This window comes from Staurois parvus, unplaced genomic scaffold (assembly GCF_062004578.1).
Source record: "Staurois parvus isolate SC_StPar_1 unplaced genomic scaffold, SC_StPar_1.0 ptg000328l, whole genome shotgun sequence".
NCBI classification, from domain to species: Eukaryota; Metazoa; Chordata; class Amphibia; order Anura; family Ranidae; genus Staurois; species Staurois parvus.
This window is the reverse complement of record NW_028318124.1, coordinates 3472971-3486238: the sequence shown is the minus strand read 5'-3', so window position 1 is coordinate 3486238 and position 13268 is coordinate 3472971. Positions and strand designations below refer to the sequence as shown.

At 41.0% G+C, this 13268-nt stretch overlaps 1 protein-coding gene across 1 annotated transcript in view; it reads left to right on the top strand.

Annotated features, from left to right (window-relative positions):
• The window catches only part of LOC149457290 (metabotropic glycine receptor-like), a 286252-nt gene that overhangs the window by 123877 nt on the left and 149107 nt on the right, over positions 1-13268 (top strand). Inside the window, exons 3-4 of the mRNA XM_089683948.1 lie at positions 6982-7066; positions 7277-7470. Coding sequence (XP_089540074.1) covers positions 6982-7066; positions 7277-7470 — 279 coding nt within the window. The remainder of the gene's footprint in view (positions 1-6981; positions 7067-7276; positions 7471-13268) is intronic.

Here is a 13268-nt window from a genome sequence, read left to right as displayed (position 1 = left end):
GTCAGGGTGATGTATTAGCCATACATACTTTAAACAAAGAGCATGTTAGGAATTTAGATTTTTTTTTATTAAGAGTAAGAGTGGTGTAATGCCCTTAGAGTGAGTTTTCCATTGGTGGGGCAGCATAGCAATTACATATAGGGAAGGTCACCCCCAGCACATCAAGGGAGCGTTCAGGTGGCTAAAGTGTTGAGTGGTGTGTGGGGGAATGAATAAGGGTGAAAAGTTGAAGATAACTGGAAAAGATTGAAGAGGTTTTTCCAGGAGCACCGAGAGAAAGGAAGGGGGAGAAGTGGGGGCAGAAAGGGATATTAACCTCCTCAGTACTGGAGGACCACAGCTGTGAGGGAATCGTGAGACAGAGGACTGAGGAATTCAAGGAACAGAGCAGCCGCCAGCACACATGATGCTCATTTTACATGGATATTTGATGTGGACTGTACCCCCCAGATGGAAGTGGAGTGTCCGTGTGATCTCCCATGGGGTTGGAGGCTTTTACCATCACAAAGATGAGCAGATTCACAAACACTTTTGATGTGGTGTTATTGGAGGAGGTGCTCACTGGATCACATAAAGAAGATTTTTTGCGTGCAGCTTTTTGAGTCACATGAGCTTTATTGCACTTTGCTTTGGAAAGTTACAGAAACTTTTATTGCACAATATTGTTTTCAGATTGTAACATGTTTTATATTTGATGTTTATAGCGCTGCACATATTTACGGTATATATTTATGTTAATGTTTATTATAGTCAAACTTATACTGTTGAATGCTCTTGGCTCAGAGGGAAAACAAGAGGCAATTTGTTAAGGATAACAAGAAAAGCAGTAAAATAGATCTCTTGCAGACAGCAACAACAGACCCTTCAGCAACAATATATCCCTCCACAATAGACCTCCCCAGCATCAATGGACCTCCTGGAACAAAAAACCATCCCAGCCAAAATAGATCTACCCCAGCAAAAATAGACCCCAAGCAGTCCAGCAGATATAATTAATAGACCATCCAGTAGCCAAAATCAATAGATCTTTCCCTCAACAGTAGATCCCTCCTAGCAACAACTGACCCCCCAGCAACAATAGACCTCCCCAGAAACAATAGACCCCACACAAAAATAATTTCCCCTTCAGCAAAAATACATTCTCCAGAAGTCAGTATCAATATACCTAAACTATATTATTTCCTTTGTGTGAAATACCTGATGATCCTACCAGTCTCCCTGCTTTCCTATTTCAAACTGACCACGCTAGGCAGAAGAATAGAAGTACATCCTTCCCAGTATGGCCCATTTTCTGGCTATGTTGGGAGCACAGCCTGCCTGTCCTCCAATGGCCAAGACTTGTGCAGACACTCCCCACTGCTCAGCTAATCACTGGGAAGACCATTATATTGCTCTCCCTCTGCCTCCTGCTTAATGCCCCCTGCAGTCTGCACCCCCACCTCTTTAAACCACTTTTGCAGCTGAGAACAGAGATGATATGATCATTTACAAAAAAGTATGTATACCTACTGTATATATACAGTACTGTAATATATATATATATATATATATATATATATATATATACAATATATATACACACAGTGGATATAAAAAGTCTACATGCCCCTGTTAAAATGTCTGGTTTCTGTGATGTAAAAAAATGATACAAAGATAAATAACTTCAGATATTTTTCTACCTTTAATGTTACCTATAAACTGTACAACTCAGTTGAGCAACAAACTGAAATCTTTTATTTCAAAACTAAAATAATATGGTTGCATAAGTGTGCACACCCTTAAACTAATACTTTGTTGAAGCACCAAAGTATCAATACTTTGTTGATTCCAGCACTCAGTCTTTTTGGGTTAGAGTCTATCAGCATGGCAAATCTTGACTTGGCAATATTTGCCAACTCTTCCTTGCAAAAACACTCCAAATCTGTCAGATTGCGAAGTGCATCTCCTGTGCACAGACCTCTTTAGATTACGCCACAGATTTGCGATTAGATTCAGGTCTGGGCTCTGTCTGGGCCATTCCAAAACTTTCATCTTCTTATGGTGAAGCCATTCCTTTGTTGATTTGGATGTATGCTTTGGGTCATTGTCATGCTGAAAGATGAAGTTCCTCTTCATGTTCAGCTTTCTAGCAAAAGCCTGAAGGTTTTGTGCCAATATTGACTGGTATTTGGAACTGTTCATAATCCCCTCTACCTTGACTAAAAAGTTCTGAAATGATTTATCTTTGCCTCATTTTTTTACATCACAGAAACCTGACATTTTAACAGGGGTGTGTAGACTTTTTATATCCACTGTATGTGTGTGTGTATATACAGTGTGTATATATATGTAAACATTTGTGTGCATATACAGTATACACTGATCGGCCATAACATAATGACCACCCACCATAGCCTGTCGAGGCATGGACTCTACTAGACCTCTGAATGTATACTGTAGTATCTGGCACCAAGCTGTCAGTAGCAGATCCTTCAACTCCTGTAAGTTGCAAGGTGGGGCCTTAATGAATCTGACCTTTTTCCAGCACATTCTAGAGATGCTCGATTGATGCTCATTGTTGTGTTTCTCAAACCATTCTTGAATTCATCAGACCAGGCCACCTCCTTCCATTGCATCTCTGGTCCAGTTCTAATGCTCACATGTCCATTGTAGGCAGTTTGGCACCCTGATCAGCCTGCGGCTACACAGCCCTATAAGCAACAAGCTGAGATGTACTGTGTGTTCCAATACCTTTCTATCGGAAAAAAACATTTTCAGTAATTTGAGCTACAGTAGCTCTTCTATTGGATTGGACTACATGAGCCAGCCTTACCCTACACATGCATCAATGAGCTGTAGCCGTCCATAACTCTGTTCTAGGTTCACCGGTTTTCATTCCTTGGACCGCTTTTGGTAGGTTCTGACCACTGCAGACCAGGAAAGTTGCTTCGACCAAGTTGTCTAGTATTTACAATATGGCCCAAAGCCACTAAAATCCTTATGTTTGCCCATTTTTTCTGCTTTCAACATATCAACTTCAGGGACAACATCTTCAATGGGTTGTTTTACAAAGTGAGGGCTCATATCATTTAACACTACAGCTAGCTGCTAAATAGCTCACCAGCATTTTTAGAATATGTGTCAGAATATAAACTGTTAGAGCTTTGGTTTAAATTTAAAGCTCCCTCTACACTTTTACCAACCCAGCCAGAAAATACATTGCGGTTTAGTAATTTGTAAAACATAAAAATTTAACACAGAGACCGGACTCTCACAGAGAATCCCAGGCCTCGTACTAACGATCGGGACCCGTTACTCACGGTTCCAGGTCACCTGAACACTTTGATAGCCTCTGATTAGCTATCACAGTGATCAGTCACTGTGAGCATGCCCCTGTGTTTACTTTCTCTTCTAAATGGAGAAGAACATACTGTATGTTGTATCTTCCTCTCCTTGCAGAAGATGAGCTGTAAATTAAAAAAAGTGTGTGAAAAAAATACAATAAAAAATTCAAAACAAAGAATAAAAAATAAAGAAAAAAATAACAAGATCAAGGTTGGCCAGGGTTAGTGTTCTGTGTGTCCAATCTAAGCATTGATAGTGTGATATCTGTAACTTACAGTTTTACAGTTGTGATGAGATAGCGATAACTTCAACCTCAGTTGGGGTCTACAGTCAGTGACTCAAACAGAATGATATCTTGCAGATCTTGTGAAGTTTATTCCATAAACTGAGAGAATCTTACAACAATAAACATTTGATAGGTCGAAAGAACATACTGTTTCTGCTTCTTGCCATGAGGCTGTTGCAATGCATCTCTGGGAAGGGGGGAGGGCTATCTATGCAACATTAGCTAAACTAAAGGAAAGGGAGTAGCAGAGACAAAACACTGAAAACATTTGAAGGTATATGACAGTCAACATGACAGTCATGTGAAAGATGGCAGTTAGTGTTATGGTCAAGGCCGGGGCCAAAGGTCAAGGTCAGGGTTAACACAGCATATTTTGAGTTTAAAAATTTTTAATTAGTATCGGTGTCAGTGTGTTTTAGGCAGGATAAAAAAAATGCAAAATGTGCACCATTGTTTCTGGGCCCTACTACGGGTACAAAAAACAACTAATGTACATATATATGGTATCGCTGTAATCATCAGGAGCAGGATAATTTATTTTAGGTTTTTTTTGGTGGTAAGTTATGGTAAGAGCAAGAAATGTACAGCTACATTTTAAAAATGATTTTTTTTTACTGCTTTGGGGTCAGTTTTCCTTTGGCAAAAAAATAAATAAAGAGATATCTGTTTTTATTGACCACTAATAGAAATCCCAATTTGTCCTGAAAAAAACAAAGTATAATCACAAAGTAGTTGTGATGATATGTACAGTTTTACTAACACATCAAAGTTGCAAAATTGTGCTTAGGCATTAACATTTCTTTTACCCTTGGGCAGGAAAGGGTTAAATTAATAAACATTTTGGCTTTAGAACCACTTTAAATTGTGGCTTTTTTAGAATGGCAAACTTCATTTTTCCTATCACTTTTTAGTTGAATAGAAACTCTGGGATTTATCAGCCCCAGGAATACTGTGTTAGGCATATGGTGTTACTATCAAATTGCTGGTCAGGATGACCAGAAGCTCTAGGGCAACTAATGTATTCACAGATGGGGGAATGTATAGGAGATCTGTAAACACCATGATCCCAAAGCATGATCCTGTGCATTGAACATCAGCTATTCTGGAATGGAATCACCAGACAACCTCCCTAGTGCCCCTGTCAGGGATCCGGTGTTCTGCAGCGATGCACCGGCGGCGCATACGCACAACACCGACGCGCTCTAGCCGGCGGGCAGCGGGACCTGGGCAATCGCGGCAACAGCGACGGCCACGCATGCACACTCGTGATCGCGGACACGCGCCTGGCATCAATGAAAGCGCAGGGCGCGCTATTTGAACGGGACAGAAGGTATGTGCATTGCTGTTTGGTCCTGTTATCCTGTTCCTGTGATCTGATTAGTAAAGCTTCCTGTTGCCGACCTCTGCTTGATCCTGACCCTGCTGATTGTCTCCTGCTTGGCCCCTGGCTTGACCTGACCACTCTTCTGCCTGTTCCTCTGGTACCTACCTGCCCGTTAGTTGCTGAACCTGGCTTGTGACCCTGACCATTCTCTGTCTGCTCCTCTAGTACCTCGCTGCCCGCACATTGCTGACCCGGCCTGCCTGACTATGCCTTACATTACTCTGACCGTCCATCCATTCATCCCGCACAGATCAGTCCCTGCTGTCAGGCCTGTCAGCCTCTTCACATCAGGCTCTATTTCCTGCACACCTCTGTCGGTACTCTCTACCACTGCCGGACGTACTCAGGGGTCGCGACCTGGTCTCAATCTGATCCAAGTCCATCCCCTCCATCAGGGGCCCTGGTGAATAAGCAGATTGGGACTTAGGAACCCCGCGCTGTGGGCTGCCAGAGATACCGCTAGACGGTGTCTGACAGCCCCATAGCAACTGCGTTGGCTATTACGGCTATAGTTATACTGCTGCCTGGTCCCCCTCTGCACTCTATAACTTTAATTGGCTGGCCCCTATGTCAGGGGCGAGGTAATCAAACCACAATGTTCAGTAGCAGACCATGCAAGTACCACACCTTGAATTGTGATGAATGCTGAAAATGCAGCACACTGTAGCTCTTTACAAATTGCAGCCATTGTAGCTCTTCAAGAGTGTGGATATCAGGCAGCATTGCTGTGGGACAAACCAAGATTTATTCTTCTCTTTACAGGGAGCTCTTAGTTTCAGGTTTTTAGCTGTAAGTCTAACTCCAGCCAGTCTGACTTTATTCCCATCTTTGAACCCAGTGGGGAAATATTTCTTCACTTCCTGTCCTTCTAACTTGTACAAAACATGGATAGTGCGATAGGAAGCCACAAAAACATTAAAATCACAGTTGAACGTTTACCACTTTCAGACCAAGCCTTTTCTGGCACTTTTTGTATACGAGCAGTATTTTTTGCTAGAAAATTACTTAAAACCCCTAAACAATTGTGCAGTTTTCAAACCCAATTTTTTTGGGAAAAAACACGCCTTTTTTAATTTGAATACAAAAAAATACAATATATCACCCACTTTTTTGTACAGTATAAAAGATGATGCTATGCAGAGTAAGTAGATACCAAACTTGTTAGGCTTTAAAACTAAGCATGCCCGTGAAACAGCAACAAATGACGTAAATTTTACTATCCATAGGAGACGCTTTAAAAGCCTTTACAGGTTACTTTAGATTTACAGAGGTCTGATGCTCGAATTACTGCCCTCGATCTGACATTCGCGGCAATACCTCACATGTGTGGGACAATCGCTGTTTGTGTGGGTGCGGGACTGACGCGTGCGTACACCTTTGCGCGCAAGCACGGGGGGGGGGGGGAGCACTTTTTTCTTTACACTTTAGTCGCCAATTAGTTGCTCCGGTTGCTATTACAAGAGAGATGACAATGGGCTCTAAAAAATGGTACAGGCATCATCCCGGAGCAGCAGTTCAAACTATAGTGACGGTGGTCAAGAAGTGGTGAAGGAATGACCCCGGCCAGGACACAGATGAGTGGAGTGCAGTGGGAACATAGACAGCAATAAAGCACTTTTATTCTTTATGAAGAAAATATGCACAAGCTAGGTTTGTGTTGTTGTCTGTTTCCCCATTGAATAGATTTCCCCAATTTTTATTTTTGTCACCAAAACAGGTAGGAGATTTTCTCAATTGATTTTTTTTTTCAGTAGGGGTACAGACAACAATGGAACATGGCAGAGGGTTTAACCCTTTCCCTCCCTATCCAAATCTAAAACAGTTTTGGATGGAGTTCTACTCCACTGCATGTATTTACAGAAAATATTTCATAAAGGAGAAATGGACACGTGCTTAAAGTATATATTGGCTAGGATGTTTTGTAACCATGTCCTGTATTGGCACTGGCATGTGGTTGTCATGTTCTGAGCTGCGTATCCCCCCATAGTGCATATCGGATGAAAGAGATGGCTCCGTCTTGGGCAGGTACAGATGCGTGTGCCAGCCTGGCTATTACAGGACACAGACTGAGGGTAAAGTAACACTGTGTGCAAATATCTATGTATATATGTACTGTACGTAGCTGTGTACTAAGTGTATATAATAATCTATATGTAAATATTGTATCGTGTTATATATTTTTGTGTATGAGTGTGCATGCCTAAGTATAGCTGTAGATGTGCATGTTTAAATACACCAATGTATGATGTGTGCCTCTACATTAATCTGTATACACCTTGCAGGATTAGACAATTCCTATCCAGGGATCACTGCCTGCCTGCCCTGTAGTAAGGGATGTACCACTTGTGTGGATGACTCTCCTTGTGTGGTGGAAGAGGACTGGACCCTTCGTGTTACTGTGTTATCATTACAAGCTGCGGGAATGCTGGGAGTCTTCTTGAGCATGCTGGTCTCCTACAACTTCCGAGAAAGCAAAGTAAGTAAATACATCCTAGAAAGAAATAATTTCTGTCCCCAACAGAACTCTGCTTTATGGCTTTTGGAAACCCAGTCAAAATTCAAATTCAAGGCAGAAATATATTACGTGAAAAAAAAATTTGATTTGAGTGCATATTTGCAAATGCTGGAAGAAAAATAATTTGTAAAATTGCAATGGAAAATAAAGCCTGGCTAGGAAGTTCTGTTTCTGTAGATTGTGGGCAACATAGTAGAGTTTAGACACACAAAAACACACACAAAACAGGGTGAACTGACTGGGGGCAAAAATTCTAAAATATTCAAAATAATTCATATGCTTCAAGTCCACAAATAGCATACCAAAGAACGGAAATGAAATGCGTGGCTCCTGTGCTACCTTGAAAATAACCAAATCGCTGATGTGAAGATTAGATAATAAATAAAAACATGAATTCAAATATTGGTGAAATAGATGCTGAAATAAATGTTTTTAAATGTCTGCTGCTGTTGCTAGCATCTAAATGTGTTCCTGCATTCATAAAACCTCAGTATAGTAATGTATTATGTGATGCTGCGCTGCTATCAATGTGTAACTGTATAAATACACTATATTGCCAAAAGTATTGGGCCAGCCATCCAAATCATTGGATTCAGGTGTTCCAATCACCTCCATGGCCACAGGTGTATAAAATCAAGCACCTAGGCATGCAGACTGCTTCTACAAACATTTGTAAAAGAATGGGTTGCTCTCCTGAGCGCTGTGACCCTTGGTTCACATATATACGGCCGTGCAGGCCACATTTTGCACAAGCATGAGAGCCCATCCATTTGAATGGACTCCTGTGCCCCATGACACACAGGGAAGAAGTCCCTGCACTTCTTTGGAAAATGCAGCCCACACGAGAACCTCGGTTCCCAGTACGATTGCGTTTTCCAGTGCAGGCGGCGTACCATTAGAACTAATGGCACCCGCCCACGGGTCTGCATTTCTCTGTGCGGGTGGTGCGGCTGCATGCATTTTCGTGCAGATCCGCAATAGCACCACCTGCACAGATGTGAACCTAGGGTGAATTCAAGCGTGGTACCGCGATAGGTTGCCATCTATGCAATAAGTCCATCCATGAAATTTCCTTGTTGTTAACTGTTAGTTATATTAGAACAAAGTGGAAATAACTGGGAACAACACCAACTCAGCCACAAAGCAGTAGGCCACTTAAAATGACAGAGCAGGGTCAGCGCATGCTGGAGCGCACAGTGTGCAAAAGTCACCAACTGTCTGCAGACTCAATAGCTAAAGACCTCCAAACTTCATGTGATCTTTAGATTAGCACACCAGTGTGTAGAGAGCATCATGGAATAGGTTTCCATGGCCAAGCAGCTGCATCCAAGCCTTACATCACCAAGTGCAATGCAAAGCATCGGATACAGTGGTGTAAAGCGGTTTAGCAGTTGCCAGGGGAAAAGTACTTGCCTGACTGCATTGTGCCAAGTGTAACATTTGGTGGAGGGGGGATTATGGTGTGGGGTTGTTTTTCAGTGGTTTGGCTTGACTCCTTAGTTCCAGTGAAGACATTCCGGTGTCACCCCGTGCGGTCGGTGTCACCCCATGCAGACTGCACCCCCTGCACCTGCCTCGGGACGCCACTGCTGTCAGCATACCAAGACATTTTGGACAATTTCATGCTCCCAACTTTGTAGGAAAAGTTTGGGGATGACCCCTTCCTTTTCCAACATGACTGCGCACCACTGCACAAAGCAAGGTCCATAAAGACATGGATGAGCGAGTTTGTGGTGGAGGAACTTGACTGGCCTGCACAGAGTGCTGACCTCAACCAGATAGAAAACCTTGGCATGGATTAGAGCAGAGACTGTGAGCCAGGCCTTGTCATCCGACATCAGTGCCTGACCTCACAAATGTGCTTCTGGAAGAATGGTCAAACATTCCCATAGACACACTCCTAAACCTTGTGGACAGCCTTCCCAGAAGAGTTGAAGCTGTTATAGCTGCAAAGGGTGGGCCAACTCAATATTGAACCCTGCGGACTAAGACTGAGATGCCATCAAAGTTCATGTGCGTGTAAAGGCAGGAGTCCCAATACTTTTGGAAAAATAGTGCATCTCTCATAAAAATATTTGTGAGTATCCCGTGCCTTCTACGCTAAATATCTAAATCCTCCTACTAGTGTCCTGTGAAACCAGGATGTCTGCTAGCAAAAAAAAGTGTTCCCACAAGAAAATATTAATAACCAAATATTTGTATTGCTGCGTCACCCTATATATTTAAATCAAAGTGCTAAGAGGAAAAATCCAACCTGATATAAATCAATAAAATCAATCAAATAAATGGACCTCCACATTTTAATATCAAATATTAATCAGTGCATACAAGTCCTCAGCATCACTTTAATATTTACTAACTATACTTTATTCACTATTGTCACAATCACGTGATGTCTTCAGTATTACAGGTTCCATAGAACTGCATAAAAACACAAGTGTTGCACTTTGGTGCGTTTTTGATGCATTTTGTGTTTTTAATCTGCCCAGCAACAAGTTGGCCAAAAAAAAAAAATAAGTAAAATGCGTCAAAAACGTACATGCAAAAACGCAACCCGCACCACAAACACTGCAGAAACAGATCAAACGCAAACTGCATAGGTGTGAACCTCTCCTTATAGTTTTTCAAGGATTGTGCACCTGATGATGACAGTGGCCTGTGATTTGACTACACATTGCTTGTGAGAGTGATTCCTTTTTTTGTGTTGTTATCTATAAGGCCCGGTTCACATCATATAAACGCAATCTGGATGAGTCTTGGATTCATTTCTGCATGCACGTTTTTGATGCATTTTTCAGTGTACTTTTACCCCTCTTGGTTTTTTTCCCCCAAGCTTTCTGGCTTCTTTTGCTGTACTGCATTGTGGTGTGTTTTTTATGAATTTGGATGCATTCCAGGGCAGTTCCTTGCAAAAAAAATGCAGCATGTTCTGCTATTGTTGACTGCACTGGAACGCACTGCAATGGTGTGAACTTTGCCATTGGAATCTATGTAACCTACTGTCCATGCATTTTTGATGCAGAAAAAAAAAACACACTGGACTGCATGTGGTGTGAACCGGCCCTAAATTAGTTATCTGCATTGTCTATCAGGCTGTTATTCTTTCTATTGTTGCAGCATAGTAGCTTTGTATTCATTGGAGTTCTGTTCAGTAGTTAAACTTCCCATGTGAACAGAAAAGGCAATTTTTTTTTACATTTAAAGTGTTACTAGACTCGCAACAGTAAAATCAGTCTGTGTATGCAGTAAAACATGCTTGTTATACTCACTGTGGAACCTAAAGGATTAATCCTCCGCATTTTGTAAAAAGGCTGTTTAACCCTGTCTTCTCTGACCCTGCCCTCCTTCTACTGTCCCCAATCCATCTCCTGATATAAGAGAGCCTTGGGGGCAAGCTGCACGTGCTCAGTTTGGTGTGTATTGCTAGAGAGTTTTTTTTTTTTGGGGGGGGGGGGGGAGTGCATGTGAGCAGCACAGGGCCAATCAGCGCTTTCCAGACAGAGGGTTAGTGGTTATGCAGTCTCATAGGACAATCAGGGTAGAATGAAAACTCCGCCTACAATCTTTGCAGTTGTAAAAGTTGAAGGATTTTTACCTTCATGCATTCTATGTAATTCCAAAAATAAGAGCATCTGCTCTGCCAAAGATGAGGTGTAACAGCCAGGATTACATTATATCCTCTCCTCTCAGGAAACTACACTTCCCATCAATGTTTGGGAATTGTAGTGAGTATGGGCAGGTACACTAGGCCTGTATATGTTGAATGTGTACTTGCCCACTTCAACAAAAAACACACCCACACATTCCCCAGCTGCCACTGCTATCCTCACATGTGATCAGGCCCAGACTGGGAGAAAACATAGACCTGGGCATTTTAGACTAGGCAGCCCCCTTTTTTTTTAAACCAGATTACAAATAATGAAAACTACTGGTTTATTGATGTCTTTTAGTTATAATTTGCCTGCTTCAGTCACTGTAATTTATGAATCATTTGGAATTATGTAAATATATGATAATAAATGGAAGAATGAATGCAATATATAAAGTGCTACATCTTTAACCACTTGCCATCCAGAGGATTTACCCCCTTAACGACCAGGCCTCGTTTTGCTATTCGGCGCTTCACTATTTCAACTGATAATTGCACGGTCATGCAAGGCTGTACCCAAACAGGATTTATGTCCTTTTCACACAAACAGAGCTTTCTTTTGGTGGTATTTGATCACCTGTGTGCTTTTTATTTTTTGCACTATAAACAAAAAAAAAGACCAAAATTTTTGAAGAAAAACAATATTTTTTACTTTCGGCTATAAAAAATATATAGTTAACTCAAAGTTAGTTATAAATTTAGGCCAAAATGTATTCTGCTATATGTTTTTGATAAAAAAAATCCCGTGAAAGTTATAGCGTCTACAAACTATGGTATAAATACTGCAATTTACGCCATTTTTTTGCTATACAGCGCTGCACTAGTTTAACTGAGAATTGCGCAGTCATGCAATACGGTACATAAATGAAATTTACGTCCTTTTTTCACACAAATAGAGCTTTCTTTCGGTGGTATTTGATCATCTGTGCGTTTTTATTTTTGGCACTATAAACAAAAAAAGTTTTGAAAAAAAAATTTAAAAGAACCTAAACGATATTTTCTCATTTCTGTCATAAAAAATATCCAAAAAACTAAAATTTCGTCATAATTTTAGGCCAAAATGTATTCTGCTACATGTTTTTCGTTAAAAAAATCCCAATAAGTGTATATTGATTGGTTTGTGTGAAAGTTATAGCATCTACAAACTATGATATAGATAATGGAATTTACACAGCTTTTACTTGCTCACTGACCATCACATTCCTTGAGGTGTTAAAATACCAGGACAGTACAAACACCCCTAAATTACCCCTTTTCAGAAAGTAGACACCCTAAGCTATCTGCTGAGAGGCATATTGAGTCAATGGAAAAAAAATTTTTCCACAAGTTTTTGTAAAAATGACACAAAGTTGTCATTTAAATGATATATTTCTCACACAAGCCATGGATATATGTGGAATTACACCCCAAAATACATTCTGCTACTTCTACCGAGTATGGGGATACCACATGTGTGAGACTATTTGGGAGCCTAGCCACATACAGGAGCCTGAAATCCAATGATCACTTTGAAAGCCTGAAGGTGCATAACTTCTTCATTTCTCTTCCTCGCTACCTTTCACAGTTTCAGAGGCCCTCAAATGCCAGGATAGCACCAATCCCCCCCAAATTACACTTTTTTGGAAAGTAGACACCCCAAGGAATTTAAAAAGAGGCATGGTGAGTATTTTGCAGATCTCATTTTTTCTCACAAGGTTTTGAAATATAAAAAAAGAAAAGAAAATGTTATTTTCTTTCTTCATTTTCCAAAAACTTGGCAACAAACGAGATCTGAAAAATACTCACCATGCCTCTTATCAAATTCTTTGGGGTGTCTACTTTCCAAAAAGGGGTCATTTGGGGGGGTTTGGTGCTATCCTGGCATTTCAGGGCCTCCGAAACTGTGATAGGTAGTCAGGAAGTGTAATGAGGAAATAAAGCCCTTTAAAAGCCTGAAGGTGCTTATTGGATTTTGGGGTCCTGTACTTGGCTAGACTGCCAAAATGTCTCTCACATGTGGTACCCCCATACGTGGGAGAAGTAGCAGAATGTATTTTGGGGAGTAATTCTACATATACCCATGGCATGTGTGAGCAATAAATCATTTAAAAGACAATTCTGTGTAAAAAAA